Source organism: Balaenoptera ricei, chromosome 12 (assembly GCF_028023285.1).
Source record: "Balaenoptera ricei isolate mBalRic1 chromosome 12, mBalRic1.hap2, whole genome shotgun sequence".
NCBI lineage: Eukaryota > Metazoa > Chordata > Mammalia > Artiodactyla > Balaenopteridae > Balaenoptera > Balaenoptera ricei.
The window spans coordinates 20,768,995-20,786,623 of NC_082650.1; the positions used below are offsets into that span (position 1 = coordinate 20,768,995).

The following is a 17,629-nucleotide window of genomic DNA, read 5'->3' on the forward strand; positions in this document are numbered from 1 at the left end:
ATATTTGTCAAACAAATGAATGAATAGCTGGACAGATAAATAAAATTGAAATGGACTTCATTTTTTTAAATTTCATGGTTAACTACTGAGTACTAAAATTATTTGAAGCAAATAGATTTTGAAAATCAACTCTTAACGTTTTTTAGTCTGTAACTAAAATGAAGTTACCAACTTCCTATTTTGTACTTACCTAATTTATACTGAGGTATAAATTCAAATTTCAAATAGAAGATTGGCTGTGGCAGAGTATTCATATAAATTGAAGAAATATTTATTAAGGAATATCATATTCAAGAAGACATTGTGCCCAGCAGTGTCAAGAATTAAAAAATAAGTATAATTTAAAAATTGAAAAAATATTCAGCCAAATATATTTTCAAATTTTGAAGTAGTGTGACATTACAGAGGAGGGGGGAGAAGCTCAAATTTATGCCCCAACACTTTTCTTTTCCAACATATGACAGTGACATTAAAATTATTATCCTAATTATAACTTTCAAATAGTGACAGATGACTTCTCTGAATGGTCGCTATACCTTTTAATTTAGTTTGCAAAAAAATCCATCTTCTGAATTACAATGTAAGGGCATTAACACTCACATGTATTCTCTTTTTAAAACACCAAGGTGCAATTTAATCAAAGCAAGCTTTTAGAGAACCAACACAATACAACGTAAGGGACTTCCCAAAGGCCTGCTAAATCTGGGGATAGATTCTGATGATCTGGAGAAATGACTGGACTGCATATTTCAGGTAATCCTTCCTCAATTCTCAGGCAAGTGCTGAATGATACTGAGTGGGTGGCAATAAATTTGAGATTATGCTCCCTGCACGTATACTTCCCTGTAGAATAGTAACTCTATCTATGTAGCTTATTAAATACAAAGTGATTATGTTTCAACAATCTGGCCATGTAGAGCAGGGCTGATGGACATTTATAAGGAGCCAAATAAAAAGAACACATTTCTAAAGAGAAGTCCAACTCAACTCTCCTAAGATGACCTGAAGAAATGCAGGGGGCTAAGATCACTCTAATGCAAACCCAAGGGCAATCAAATTCCTACAGTTCATCTACAGAGAATGGTCACAATGACTTTAAACTGGAGTATGTTCAAAGCAAATTTAACTCAACACTCACAGCCTTAGGCTTCATAAACATAACTTCAGCAGGTCTAGCTTTAAAACATGTGCTCTCCTGATGCTGTTAGAAGGAATTAGTTGCCAAATACAAGCCTGGGTACCAAATTGATGCAACTTGCTTTTTCAGACTTCCAATCATAGTATTTTAAATTCAGGGAATATCAAATGAGAACACAATGATGGTTTTAGAATAATGAGCTGATGGCAAGGATTAGATAGCTGAATCAATGGGTGATTTAAAATATTCTTAGCTCCTGTTACTAAACACGTTATCTGCACTCTAGAGAATGCTTCTCTTTCTATTCACCAGAGTAAGGTTGTAGTGAATCTAACTCATCCAAAACTGGTATTAAATCATTAAGAACTTAAAATGTGTGGACAGATGGAAGACGAGAACACACTCTGGTCTAATAGCAATGAAAACTGGCCTCTGATTTCTCAAGAGATCATTTCTATTGACCCTGAATGTAACCAACAGCATAACAATATTATGACACTAGTTCTGCTTGAAAATCAATGATGCAGGGTCTGAACTGAATTCATGGTGCTTTATTCAATAGTGGATTTCTGCTCACAGATTCAAAGGCAAAGGAATAGTCAATAAAAGTCACAAACAGTCCTCTCATACTCCTGACAGATTTCTTCACCAGGTGGTAGACTGCCATGGCAGGTTGGCTGTGTTGCAGCCCACCTGCGCCTGGAGCAGAACCTGGCACAAGAAATGCAGGCTCGCAATTCACAAGAGCAGAACTGGCATAGATTTCAGAGAGACCATCCAATGAGCCAGCGGGTATATGATTTGGGGAGACGAAAGAATTCTTTTCAAACACTGGAAAAACATTCTGGGTCTTTTTAGAAAATACTAAGTAACTGTAGTAATATAGATGAAAAGCAGTGTTTAAAGTCTATCAAAGAGGGCTTCCCTGGTGGCGCAGTGGTTAAGAATCCGCCTGCCAATGCAGGGGACATGGGTTCGAGCCCTGGTCCGGGAAGATCCCACATGCCGCGGAGCAACTAAGCCAGGGAGCCACAACTACTGAGCCTGCGCTCTAGAGCCTGAAAGCCACAACTACTGAAGCCCACGCGCCTAGAGCCCACACTCCGCAACAAGAGAAGCCACCGCAATGAGAAGCCCGCGCACCGCAACGAAGAGTAGCCCCCGCTCACCGCAACTAGAGAAACCCCGCATACAGCAACAAAGACCCAACGCAGCCAAAAATAAATAAATAAAATAAATAAATTTATTAAAAAAAATAAAAAGTAAAGTCTATCAAAGATGTTCACTTTGGTCAATTTTATGTTATGTGAAATTCACCTCAATTTTTCATATCCAAAAATAAAAAGTCTATCAAAGAAAAATCTGTTAGAGAAAATGCAAAGTTCCAAAGCAACCACTGATCCATGACTGAATAAAAACAAATATAACTGATTCACAATTGTGATCAGTATCACAAGGCTTGCTGCTGCAAATGATTATGGCTTGTGGCTTAATCCAAAGAGATTTGCTAACAGCTACTTCCTCTCATCTGTGTGAGTCATTTTTATTATTTGAAGATAACTAATAAATTCTCTTCAAATTCCAACCACAAGCCTCGTTTTATTAAGTAGTTCTTAAGTAACAAGGCTAATTCTAGTTAACTGTGAGAATTATTTAAGTGATAGTTCAGAGTCAGTAATTTCTTAAATGGTTCAAGATTTCACCTTGATATGCTGTAGGGTCCACTATTTATCTAGTTCAGAATAACTGAATGAAACACAGGATTAAATGGTTTATATCCTTAGGGCCAAATGCTGCTACTAATGAGGAATTACCACATGGGGACTCCATGAAAACTGTTTCAGGATAAGGGAACAGTGGTGCAAAGGTCTTGTGGTAGGAATGAGTTTGGTGTGCAAGAAAAGAGGTCAGTGTGGCTCAAGTGTATTGGGTTGGCCAGGGGGACAGGAGTGATTTTTTTTTTTTAAATAATAAGGCCAGAAAGACAAATGGAAGCCTGATCATGCAGGACCTCGTAGGGCAGGTTAAAGGGTGTGAATTTTACTCTTAAGTGTGATGGGAAGCCTTTAGTGTTTTAAGCAGAGACCTGACATGACTTGATTTATGTTGCTAAAAGATCACTGGGGCTGCTTATTTTACTGCAGGAGAGTATGACAGAAGCAAAAAGAACACTTAGATGGCCACTACCTTTGTCCAGTTAAAATGGCGTGGCTTTGATTGATTAACTGCGAAGACGGAGAGAAATGGTCTGATTGAGAATATGCTTTGGAGACAGACAAATGTGCTCCCTGATGTGGACCAAATAGGGATGGAGCATGAGATAGGTGAAAAATGAGCAATTGAGCATTATTTACAGGGTTTTATTTTGAGCTAAAAAATTCAGAAACTAATCAGGATGAAGATAACAAGGTGGGAAAGGGTACCACATGAGTACAGAGAAACTCCTAGGCCAGGTGTCTGAAGGGGGAAGCAGTCGGATGGGCTTTCCAGAAGTAATATCTGATTCAACACCGGAAGGAATTTGATAGGAGACTCCTAAAGAGAATACTCTACATAGTCAGAAAGAATAATACTTATGAAGGCTCAGAATTAAAAGATTAGGTCCATACATTTCAGAAACTGAAAAACAGACAAATAATAAAGGAAACGACTTGTGGAAGTGAGCCGTTGAGAAGTGTGCAATTTTATATGATATACATACTGATTCCGCCCTGAAACTATAGATATACCAGTTTGGGACATTGTGTCAATAAATGTATTTCTGAACAATCATAAGTCTTTCATACACTAAAACACTACGATCGATTTGTAACAATATTTTAAACAACTTAGTACTTTTTTTTCTGATCTTAAATTCTCTATCAATATTTTAACACCTTGTAAATGAACACCAGGAAAGAGGCACCTCCTATGTATACTACCCAAGGTGAAGCTTTTGATAAAGGAAATGAAGTGCTCTAATTTGGAACGCCTTTGGAATACTTAGGGTTTCTTAAAGACTCATACATTGAAAGATAGAAGTTATTTTTGTTTAATATCAGAATTGCTTCTAAACTCTTGTAATTATCATGCAAATTCTTCACTGGGAAGGAAACAATTTAGGAAAAGGTTATATTTCTAACCTTATACAGAATCCATAGCTCAAAGTATGAAAGGAATTTATCCTTCCTCACATTTCACACCACTGTGCACAACATTCAACTACTTCTTTGACAAGTTAAATGTAACTAACTAACTAACCTGCTGCTGGTAATGGAAGCACCACAGGTCAAAGGAAGCTGACAACCAGCTCCTTTTATTCAGTCATTTGTTTGTTTTGCTTTTGCAGAATATGCAACGGACACAGAATTCATATCATATATCTGAGAAAATAATATAATGTTTCTTATGCAATTTGTATTTTTTCACTCAGTTTTCTCCTTCAGCTGCTCTTCCTAGAATCTGCTGAATCTTTCCTCTGTGCTTTACTGATTTTGTTTTAAGGTAACATTTGAATTTATGTTCTTGTTTACCACCGAGAATCTCACTCGACACATTTGAAAACAGCACGTTTTGGAAGCAGGCAGAAAGTATTAAACACCAGCATTGTACTGCATAATCTATTATATATATTCTATTCCATTAAAAAATTAATGATGGACAAACCAGATTGCCGAGAGCACTTCCAGTGCTAAGAAGTTATTGAAAATTCGGAAAAAAAGAAAAAGGCTATGGTTCCTAATAAGAGAATCCATTCCTTCCTACAGTAACGAGGTGAGGGAAAGGCAGGAGAAGCTAGTAACAGTCTGACAGATGCTTTTAATAGCAGTGGTCAGAATAAAGAAAACAGTATTTTAAAAATATATATATGTATGTATATGCATACATTTTAATATGTATGTATGTATATATATTTTATATTTTACAAAATATAATTAAATCTTAGCACAATTTTTTACAGTTCCTTTCTCAGTTTTCTGCCTCTTATGCTCCATCAAGGACCCCAAAGCTCATAAGTAATCCACAAACTCAAACTCACTATCATATCAACATATACAACATTTAGGTGAAAAAACATAGCTATGGACTTAACTGTGGAAAATATATGTTATCCTCATTTATTCTTTAAACCTTTCAAAAGTGTCACTAATGGTGGTGTTACTCTGTTATTTTTTTTTTAGCTTAAATTTACTCTCTATGCTTTCCATAGAGACCTTTCAATCCATTTACTGTCCACTAGGGAAAAGGATAGTATATAAAGCAGAAGGAAGTCAATCTTGGTACTATTTTGACTACGAAAATGCCATTTCTAAACATTCAAGACTGCCCTCACAACTTTAAAGGAGCTCTCATCTTATGAATTTTTTTTGTAAAGTTCCAATGATACTTTGGTGAAAATTCTCTTCAAACCTACATCCTTTCTTCAATATTCATAATATATGGGAAACTGATGTGGCTCTAGCCCATATGGAGGGCAAAGATAGTTCCCAAAGCAGTTGTTGCTCTTTTTGCAAACATAGCTGAGGTTAACCAGAATGAACTAATGGTGAACTATGCAAGTATGAAAGAGCTGTCCTCCCAGGACTCATGAATGGAGCTCCCCTGCCCATCACAGCCCTAACTCCCCCACTAGAATGTGAGGACCAGGAGGGCAGGTTGAATTTGTCCATTGCCATATCCCCAGCCACAAAACGTTGCCTGCCCATAGCAGGTACCTGATCGATGGTTTGCGAATGAGTCTGGGAATGGATGAATAAACAAGTGAAAGAAAAAATGCATCTGCCACCCTCATGCGGATCAACCCAGAGACACCTTAATAGATTAGGGCTGTTTACTAATATTAACTTTTCAAAACCATTTTTATTTTCTTTTCCTACAAATAATCCAGCCTAATTGCCCTGCAGTGTTGTTATGAAACACAAAAGAGAGTCATGTCAAGGGCCACCCTAGTAACAACATCATTCTCAATTTCTTCTCTCCCTCAAAAAATGTGTATATGTCTGTCTGTCTACCGACCTGTCTTTCCTAGAGGGTGAGGAAACCCAAATTTTGAGCTTTAGAAACACAGTAATATTCCTCTCCTTGGATGTGGGGAGGGAAGAGAAAAGGATGAGGCTCCACTGAAAAGGCAGCACCGTCTTCATTTTCCCTCAATAAAGCCAAAATAGAAAAAGTTAAATATTTTCTCAAAACTTCTGTATTACACTATGTTCTATGGACTCTCTTCAACTGAAATGACCAACAATGAATGAGTTTCTACTATCCCATAATTCTGCACTTCATTTTTTTTTTTTAAAGAGTGCAGGAATTTACTTAAATCTTTGCTGACCTGAATCTCATTGGGATTGAATAAGGTTTGGAATTCCAGCAGACCACTGCTATCTTTGTTGTCTTCCGCATGCAATGTAATTGCCCTTTTCAGCTTCATGTCCTTCGGAACTGAAATAGCTTGGATATTTGGGCTTATTAGTTACAAAAGAAAAAGAGATCTTTAAGCAAAAAAAATAATGAGTTCAATTACAAGATGGCTTGGATTCTGACAAAGAAAATATTTGAGAGTAAAACTGATTAAACACCAGGACAGGATGTCAAACAGAGCTGCAGAATCATTCTCCCTGAACATTGTTTTAAAAAAACAAAATAAAACTTTAAAAGTTACTGTCTTCCTTCTTAGTGAGACCCTGACCTTGTGGGATGTCTCCTAAAGCTAGAGTCTATAACAACATTATTGAGCAACATGATGGATAACAATTAAACATCACAAATCCTTCTCTGTAGGCAAATTCTGGTTACTTTCACTGTTGTGGACTTTCAGTATTAAAAAAGTGGTACACATTTGTGACAAAAGAGATTGTTCCCAGGAAAACTGCCCTCAAAGTAAAATTAATTAAATTGGTACCGTAATAAGAAGAAAGTGAGTTCCTGTCCTTGGGTCTGGTGGAAGTGAGGGTAGCTTAATCAAGTTTACTAATATGTCTAAGAAAACAAATGTCTCAGGAAAAAAATGGTGGCCAACATAGAAAAGCACAGGGCAGAAGAACAAAATCTGGTAATGTAACAAATCCTCAACAAGGTTCTCCAGAAAAAACAGAAATATATATACATACACACATCGAGAGAGAGAGATGATTGAGAGGCTTAGCAAGTCAAAAATCCACAGGGTAAGCCATCAGGCTGGAGCCCAGGGAAGTGTTGCTGTTCAAGTCTGAAGGCAGTCTGCTGGCCTTCAACTGATTAAATGAGGCCCACCCACATTATGGAAGGTAATCTGCTTTACTAAAAGTCTACTGTTAAATGGTAATCTCATTTTAAAAAGAATACTTCATAGAAACATCTAGAATAATGTTTGACCAAATATCCGGGTACTATGGCCTAGCCAAGTTGACACATAAAATTAACCATCACAACTTGTGAGAGAAGAGGAAAAATGAACTGTGGGGAAAACAAGAAGCCACTGCAAACGTGTTTTGTGCTACAAACCATCCTGGTTTGTCAGGGACTGACAGGTATATTGGGCAAACGGACTTCAGTGCTAAATCTGGGAAAGTCCAAAGCAAGACCAGACAAAGTCATCCTACAAGGAAAGATATTTCATCAGCCTTTATCCTCATCTAAATCTTACCAATAATTCTTCCAGTTTGGCTCTGACCTTCTACGTTACATTTATATAGGTTCATGGGAGCACCAGTCCTTGGAAAAGACATCCTCCAATACAAATGAATAAATTCATTGTGGTTTATACAGCTGCTTCTTGTGAATTTTGATATTGAGTATCCATTTCTAAGTGTACGGATAAAATCTAGGAGCCAATCCAGCCATGAAAATGTTATCAGAATCACAAACAGCCAAAAAGCCTGTTATAAGTCAGACAAACAGCCAAAAAGCCTGTTATAAGTCAGACAACCAGCCTTTACCTAGAAGCCCTTCCTGCAACCTTCAACAAACATGAATGGCAGTGAAACTTTGGAATGACTGAAACAGTATTTCCTAAACTGGTTTCCATGATAAGAACTGGCTCAAGGGGGGAAAAATGTTTGAAAAACCCTGAGATGAACAAAATAAAATATGTTTCTTTACTACAGGACTTTTCATTGCCTTGAATATATAATGTGCATTGCGTGGCACCAAAGGAAGACATAATTTGCAGAATTTTCCAAACTAATTGGACCACAGAAATCATGTTCACAGTAGACATTTTAATATCTTCCAGAACAGGGTTTAACAGATAGCCAGTTTGTTAAACACAGGCCTAACAGGATATATCAATGCATGGGAAACACTTCAGTTCATCAAAATATTTCCAGAAACATAACTTCTGGTTCTTCATTGATGCTCATAAGCAATTACGAAGACTCCAAATTTGTTTTGTATCTTAGTATATGATTCAAATGTTGATTCACTGATGAGTTTCACCTTTAAAGAGAGCATAGATTACTTTTCTTTTTTCACTTTGCCATACTCCCAAACCAGCAAACAAGTATTCAGCAAAGACTGTACAAGGAGATCAAGGACACCACGTGGTGCAGCAGAAGCCCCTCACTTTCTGCCTCCTTAAGGGGCTCACCTGAGGCTTGGTGGGCAACACATCCCTCTACCAGTCAAAATTCACAGGTCGGGAGTCAATGGGATACCTGTCAAATTAATCTGATTGACTTAATAAGCTCCACTAAATTTTTAAAGTTTATATTGACACTTAAACCTCAAATAGGAACTGAAGGATGAAGTATCAAGGTAAGAGAATAAGATTTGGGGGAAATTGTGTGTTGCAGGTTTGCGGGGGGGATTTCTAACTGGGAGGGGATCTAAATCGAGTAGCATCACACACACAAAGATCCAATTCAAGGATGCTGGATAACGTATGTTTATGACAATTTGGATCGACGCTAGTTTGACCCACTGGATATACAAGCTTTAGCACCAGATCAATTTGGAGAGAAGGCCTGAAGACTACTTTAAATATAATACAAGGTATTCATACAAACTCAAAAACACATATTTACTGAAATGAGAAAAATAGAAAACTAGTAAAAATATTGAAAATGTCACTACATTGCATGGTACTTAAACTGAGCATTAGCTAATTTTAAATGATTGCTTTCTCCTCCAATGCTGCCAATATTGCCAGCAACAGATGTTGTTACTGCAAATGCTAATTATTATATGCCCTAGCCACCATCTAGCTCACGCTCTCTCTCTCTCTCTCTCTCTCTCTCTCTCTCTTTTGGTTTGTATTAGCAACTACATCTGTGCATGTATAAAGTGCATACGATTTGAAATTGTGTTTTGTGTAGGATGATGTCACCATACCAAAATAACAAAGAGATCACTTATTTTATTCCCCAGTGTTAAACACTGTTTTATAAATAGTACTGAATAAAATGAAGTTCATCTATGATCTCTGACCATCGTCACATTTCAGGTTGATGGGGTACAATCAGAATTTATTTCCATTAGGTTCTAATAAACAAATACCCTCAAAATAAAATGTTAAGACATGGAAAAAAGTCACAAACTATATTCCATGTTAACTTTCCAAGAAAGAGTCACTGCAGTGTGAACTTAAATACCATTAAAACAGGTATACAACTTGAAAATTATTCTTTTTAGCAACTCACAAAGGTAAACATTTACAAAGAAAAGGGAGATCCAAAAGGAGAATAGAAAGCTGTCTGAAATCCTCAAAATAATTTCTTCTGATTAATTTCTAAGTATCCTAGATATCAGAAAACTTACTTCACCTGCGTTTATACTAATGAAATCTGAAAATGAAAATTTATTACTTCATACCTAGTATTAAGTTCAGTTGTTATATATAAAAGATGAAGGTTAAAAAAAAATGGTGCACACACTAACGTTAAAGAATTCTGAGATTAGTTGCAAGAAACACGGGCCTGTAGTCTTTTAAAGTAGAGGTGACACAATAAATAGAATATTCATTTCTAAGTAACTTTGTACAAGTAATTGACAGGTCACCTCTTGCCGAAGTTATGCTAAGGGAAAAGTTATTCAGTCATAATGAAAGAAGAGTGGGAACAGATCTGGAATTGAAGTTTAACAATGAAATTGCAGGGGAAGTTCTATTATCAATGCCCTGCCTAGCAACTGATATTCTATCTTAATTCATTTCATCAAATGCTTTTGAACATCTGTTATGTGCCAATGCTGGATATCAAGGCTGTGATTTTCAGTGTATAGCAAACCTTTGACAGATGTGCTATAGAATTTTGACGCATAGAAAACTCTATTTTTGTTACAAATTTTGTACCTTGTTGTTTTGAATATAACTGTCAGAAATAAGTGATGAATTGAGTAGGTCCTGTGAGGTGGTACAAAGGCAATACAATCAAGTTTAAGACCCAAGAGGTAATATCAAGCTAGTGCCAAAGAGAGATCTTGTGTTCACTGGGAACCTGGAAAAACTTTTTCAGGGCAGTAGAATTTTACTCAATAGCAACAGAGCTGTAGGGGAGCCAAGGATAGACAATGATGAGTGTATCCTTCCATAAACACTACAAGAGACTAGGCTCAGATCAAATATTGGCAGACTTTTTTTTTTGCCGCACTGCGCAGCTTGTGGGATCTTAGTTTCCTGACCAGGGACTGAACCTGGGCCCTCAGCAGTGAAAGCACGGAGTCCTAACCACTGGATCTCCAGGGAATTCCCCAGTTTTCATTTTGTAAAGCCTTCAAACATGCTACCAAACTGCAATATTTAGAATCAAGCAGCAATTACAAAATGTCCTATCCATTATACTAAGGAGACAGATGATGGAAGAAGGATGGGTCCTTATAAAGAACCTATCTTTAGTGGAATAATAATAAGTCACTTGTAATACAGTATGATCTCACTTATTTGTGGAATCTGAAAATACTGAGCTCTTAGAAACAGAAAGTACAGTGGTGGTTGCCAGGGGCTGAGGAGTAGGGGTATGGGGAGATGTTGGTCAGAGGGTATAAGCTTTCAGTTACAAGAGGAATAAATTCCAGGATCTACGGTACAGCACGGTGACTAAAGTTAACAATACCTTATTAATGTTATATGTCAATCATACCTGCACATCAGCCTATAATTTTATGAAGTGTTAAAATAACATTCAATTTTTAATTATTTAAACTCTTAAAATCAGGTCATTGATTTCTTAAGACTAGATCATTCATAATCACGTAGAAGTTATGCCTACTTCCCAGTCTTCTTTTTCTCTCATAATCCCGTTTGGCCTTTCTGAAGACCATTAGGGGAGGTACAGCTACAACATTTTGGGGAGACCTGCTACATCTGTGTGTTATGTAGGTCCTTGCCATGCAGAGTCTGTCTCACGGACAACTCTCAGAGATATGAATTACCACGACTACCACATAGATGTGGAAACAGAGTTCACACAGCTTGAAAATGACAAAATAGTGTGATCAAAAATCAAAGGCTCTGGAATTATATGGAAACAGAACTAGAGATAAAGATGCAGGGGTAGCCCTTTTGTGGCCATCGCTGAAACGCTAGCGGCCGGAATGAAGTTCAATCCCTTTGTGACTTCTGACCGAAGCAAGAACCGGAAAAGGCATTTCAATGCGCCTTCCCACATTCGCAGGAAGATTATGTCTTCTCCTCTTTCTAAAGAGCTGAGACAGAAGTACAATGTCCAATCCATGCCCATCCGGAAGGACGATGAAGTTCAGGTTGTACGAGGGCACTACAAAGGGCAGCAAATTGGCAAAGTAGTCCAGGTTTACAAGAAGTATGTCATCTACATTGAACGAGTGCAGCGGGAGAAGGCTAATGGCACAACTGTCCATGTGGGCATTCAGCCCAGCAAGGTGGTTATCACCAGACTAAAACTGGACAAAGACCGCAAAAAGATCCTCGAACGTAAAGCCAAATCTCACCAAGTAGGAAAGGAAAAGGGCTAATATAAGGAAGAAACAATTGAGAAGATGCAGGAATGAAGTAATCTCGTATACAACTTTCATTAAAAACTGTTAAAATGAAAAAAAAAAAAGATGCAAGGGTAGACATAATTCATATTCTGGAAGGTCTTACATTTCAACTATATCTAAAATCATTTAATTCAAACATTTTATTTATTTAAATCTTAGAAGAATATGAATATTGATACACTACTCCTGTGTCAGGAGTGGACTAGACCCTTTAAGAATTAATTAAAAATATATGTGAATTCCCAAGAAAATATTAATTGTTTAAATAATGCTACCACTATGCTTGTAACTTCTGCTTTTATTTTGAGGACTAACAGATATATCTGTGAATCAACATCTTTTAGAAATCACTGGAGTATCTGATTTTTTTCATAAGATGTCAGAACCTTTTACTGTAGGAACTGATATTTGCTATTTTGCTCTCAAATACTTAGGAAACTATTTACTTCATAACTTCAATGATGGAACTGCTTCCTAAGAAATTTGAATCCTGTAACATCAAATAGATGTTGACCAAGTGTGGAAATATCAAACAGTTGTAAAACAGTTCAAAGGAAATTGAAATTTTGTCATAGACAAAGGGCCAATAAATATAAGGAAAAATTGTTACAAGTAATCAGTGATTGCAATGTAAAACTATTTATCAAATTGGCAAATATTTTAAAATTATAAAAGTCTTGGCTAACAACAGTATGATGAAACCAATATTCTCATACACTATAGCAGTATATTTGGGGACAGCCACCTGACAGTGTACAGCTTTTGATCCAGCAGAGCCACTTATATGAACTCATCCTAACAAAAAAAAATCACAATCCATTACAGTCAAAGGTTTATACAGAAAGAATCCATTGCAGCATTGTAAGGTCAAAATTAGAAAAAAGTCATTTGTTCAGTTCACATAGTACAATGGAATATCTAACACTACCATTAAAAAAAAATCATGATTTTTTAATATAAAGAAATATGAAAATGCTTATAAAATACTATTATGAAGGGAAAAATCAATATTCAAAAAGGCAAAAGGCATGATATAAATATGATTCCAAATTTGTATAAATATGTTTTATACAAATACATTTATACAAAGAAAAGAAAAGTAAAATGAAATAGAGGAAGATGTTAATAACATTCCCCCCTGAGCAGCTGAATTAACTGGTAAGTTTTATTTTCTTCCTCCTTTCTTTCTGCATCTTACAAGAAGAGCATGTTCTTTTTAATATATCCAGAAGTAAAAATGTAAATGCTATCTTTAAAACTAATGAAATCTTCCTCAATTTGCCAAACAAAATTAAAGGTGGTTTGCTATACATGCACATGCATGTTTAAAAGCTGACTGTCATTACTGTGTTTGACAACAGTATAATTCACAGCTTTTTCTAAAAAACAATTTTTATATCAACTTCAAGATGAAAAACCAAGGTTCAGCAAGGTAAGTGACATACCCATTTCATTCAATACAGCTTTTATGTACAGAAAGATAACTCCCTCACTCCCCCTCCAGGGTTCCCTCCACTATCCCTCACTGTTTCAGAAGTAAAGTCGTTGCTCAGTACCTGGCAGGTGATTGGTTCCAGGACCATCAGAGATAGCAAAATCCATGGATGCTCAAGTCCCTTATATAAAATAGCATAGTATTTGCGTATAACCTATGCACATTCTCCCATCGTCCCGCATACTTCAAATCATCTCTAGATTACTTATAATATCTAATACCATGTAAATGCTATGTAAATACTTGTAAATACACTCTAAATACTATGTCAGTAGTTGCTGGGTGCACCACAAATTCAAGTTTTGCTTTCTGGAAATTTCTGGAATTTCTCTTTTCAAAGATTTTTGAGCTTTGGCTACATGGATACAGAACCTGTGGGTAATGAGGGTCAACTATATCTTAATTCTTTATTTAATCTCCCAAAAGATAATATAACATGGAGAAATATTTAAATGAGTACCCTTCCTCAATTCCTTCCAGCCCTAACCTACCACCCCATTTCCTGATACACACTTGTCCTAAATAGGTATATACCAGGAAATGGGGTGGTGTATTCCCAGTCTTCAATTTCTGGCTTTTATTAAAGGAAACATTCTACTGTTTTACACAGTGCTTTGAGCCTCTAATGAGGTTTCTCCAAGACAGCAATAAATATTTGTTAATTTTGATTTAATTTAAAGAGCAGGGAGGTTAATCAAGAGCAATTAATCAAGAGCACAAACATGTTATAAATAAATAAATACATTTTGAAATCTCCCAACTCTTCCAGTTATTTATAGTCTCAGAATATGCCATTCCAATTCAGACTTAGAACACAGTATAAAATGTGTTCCACACAATTTTCAGTAAATAAGGAGCAACTCTAGGTTTCAAATATTACAATTTCTATCATTCTTTCACCAGATGAGAAACTTCAGTTTATCTGGCAATGTGAAAAGTGTTATGTATATTGAGGTATCAAAGACAAAAAGCTTAAAGATAATAGCATGTGTCCTGAAAGAACCACACCACATGTGATTAAGTCAATTATAAAGCAGCAGCTTTAAACAGCAACTCAGAAGAAATGCGAAAATTAAAACAAAAAGATGCAAATATGAATGGTCTTTGTAATAACCTATTAGGAGTAAATCACTTTTGTGATAAAAGTTTATGCGTCTTTCCCAAGCAGGATTAAGAAATTAAGAATTTCGTCTTGATAAACTTCTACCAACCTCGACAAATGTGAAAGTCAAAGACATTATGTCAACACCCAAAATGAAAAGGCCCCATTCACTTCAACAAAAGTTACCAGTTCCAAATAGGATTTGGAAAATCTTGTTAAATAGGGGTGCAAACCAAACTCTCCTATTAGACTGAATTTTAAAGAATGAATGCTTTCATAGAGGACAATTTTCTTTCTAATCTCTACAGGAATTAGTAAACTGTAATAAATGAGGGTATCAAGACTACATATTTCCTGCCTTGTGAAGTCACAAACTTTTGCAGTAGGCATATGCAGCTTTTGTAAAAGGAAAAATGAGAGTTTTAAAATGCCTTTCATTCAAGTTGAAATGAGCTAAAAGAATGAAAAGCTACAGAGCAAATATTTATCATCAGGTGAATCAAGACACTTTTAAGCTATTTTGTATTTGTCACAGTCTTAAGTTAATAAAATGTGAAAAATGCACAGAGAGCAATTGATTTTTTTAAAAGATCCTCAACAGTTAAGTCTGCAGAGCTTCAAGCAACCTTTTCAACCATTATCATAGTAGAGTTGCCGCTGCTTTTGAAACATTTTATCATGAAAATATTAAAGCATAGAGGATAGCTGAAAGAATAGCAAAATAAACACTCATACACTGACAACCAGATTTAACAACTGGTAAGATGTTACCATACGTGTTTTACCTAAAGAGATATATTTTTTAAAATTTATTTATTGGGAATCATCTTCAGGTAAATCATTCATACCAACTACTTGATTCATTTGCTGCCAATCCATCTCAAGAACCTATAAAATATACTTTTATAATATAGGCCCATAAAATCCAAAAATAGAATATACCCTTATCAAAACAATTCAACCATCGCCACTATTAATAGGTCCTAAGACAAATCACTTAACCTCTCTAAGCCTGTCTTCTCACCTTTAAAAAATGAGGGTACTAAACTTGAAAATATCCAATGTCACCATTGGTTACAAGGCTTTATCATTTCAATACCCACAGGAAAACTTCTCTCACTGGCTTATTCAATCTGCATATGAAATTCAGAGAAACCTTAAAACCCCTAAAAGGTGCAAGACAACTGGTCAGAAGCAGCCCTCTACCCCAACGCTCAGTCCTATGGATGCACTTCTAGAAATCACTCCAGATTTAAAGCGAGGGTGACATTTGGCACAAGTAAATTATTGAACTATTTAATTGTCATAAAATGTAGATTCTCAACCACATGAGACTTCCTGAGATTTTGGTTTACATTATAATTTCTCCAATCTTTCAATAGCTTCCTATCAAGATTTGCTGCTCAGCTTTTATAAATAAGCATAATAGGTCATTAGGCTTCCATTAGAAGCAATTACTTCAAAAAGAGCAAATGTTGCCCTCTGTTTACCACCATACCACGTATCTCCCACAACGACAGGCTATGTAATGAAGCAACCTAGGATTTGCTTCAAATATTAATGCAAAATAGCACTCAGTCATTACAGTCATTAATTCAAGTTATTCAGTACCTATCAAAACCTCACTCTCTAAATAGAGATTAGGCAAAAATCATCTGAGAATCATCAGAAAGTTTAGTTATTGAAATTCAAGAAAGATCTTCCTCAAGCCTCCCCAAATCTTACCTGTGCCCACCAGCATCTGAGATAAATAATGTATAGATTATAAAAATTATGGCTGCCCTAATTCTGGATTAAATTGAAATTTCAGAATATTTCTTTTGACTAGATAACTGATGCTTCAGGGGCCATTAGTCCTGCTCAGAAGACATGGTCCCTTTCATGTTAGCTCCAATGTGAATCTAAGTTGTTTGGAAATAGTATGATTTTGCTGGCAGAGAATGTATCTTAATATGGAAGCTGGCTTGGTGCCCTAGAAAAGAAGAAAAATGAAATGACCCTGCATTGCAGAAAGATATGGGGTGGTTGGTATTCAACATTCTGCCGCCTGAGTTGAGACAAACAGAAGCTTTTATCTAGCATGTTCTTTCACTATTTCAAAAATGATTCCAGCAGTCAACAGTAGTGAAGCATGTGAATAAATACTGTCATTGTTTTTGTTTGCTCACAGAATAAGAAATTACAGAAATTTTAATATTTCCATTTAGTAATATTCTAGCCCTGTACAGCAAATTCATAAACATTAACTTATCGATCCTATACTACCTTTCTAAAGTAAATGGAATGCATATTACTCCCACTGTCTAGAAACTGAGGACTGATACAGCACTCGAGCATCACAATAGATCAAACAGCAAATAAAACAATCAAACTGAGGTCTTCTGATTCCAAATTCAGCATTTTTGTCATGATACTTCACTTTTACTGTACTCTAAAGAACTAACATGAAAAACAAATTACACATTTTATAGTTCACAAATTAAAGTTTACAAATTATTTAGCAAAAAGTGCTATAAAGTTTACAAATTATTTAACAAAAGCTGTCCTAATTATTATTAATAATTAACACCCCCCAAAACTATCAATTTCTATAAGATAAAGTAGTAAATTTATAATGAATTTGAAATATTTTTCCACCCTTTTTACCTAACATTTATGGTTTCAAACTCTTACTCCCAATCTAATGTTAAAAAGCAGTAAAGACAGAAAGTAGACTAGTGGTTGCCTAGGGCTGGGAGAATGGAGGGGAGGAAATAAAGAATTCTCATGGGTAGGGGGTTTCTTTTTTGGGGGGAGGACAAAAATGTTCTAAAATTTCATTACAGTAATAGTTGCACAACCCTGTGAATATGCTAAAAAACACTGAATTGTACACTTCGAGTGAATTATATGTGAATTACTGTACATCTCAATAAAGCTATTTTAAAAAAAAAGGGGTCAAAGTATAGCATTTTTACTTATCATCATAACATTGTAAATCTAA

At 35.8% G+C, this 17,629-nt stretch overlaps 2 protein-coding genes across 8 annotated transcripts in view; one reads left to right on the forward strand and one right to left on the reverse strand.

Annotated features, from left to right (window-relative positions):
- Positions 1 to 17,629, reverse strand: part of UTRN (utrophin) — a 501,645-nt gene that overhangs the window by 206,718 nt on the left and 277,298 nt on the right. The window lies entirely within an intron of this gene.
- On the forward strand, positions 11,615 to 12,045 carry LOC132376238 (large ribosomal subunit protein uL24-like). The gene has a single exon (XM_059941902.1). The coding sequence runs from the start codon at positions 11,624 to 11,626 to the stop codon at positions 12,020 to 12,022; it is 399 nt and encodes a 132-aa protein (XP_059797885.1). The 5' UTR covers positions 11,615 to 11,623; the 3' UTR covers positions 12,023 to 12,045.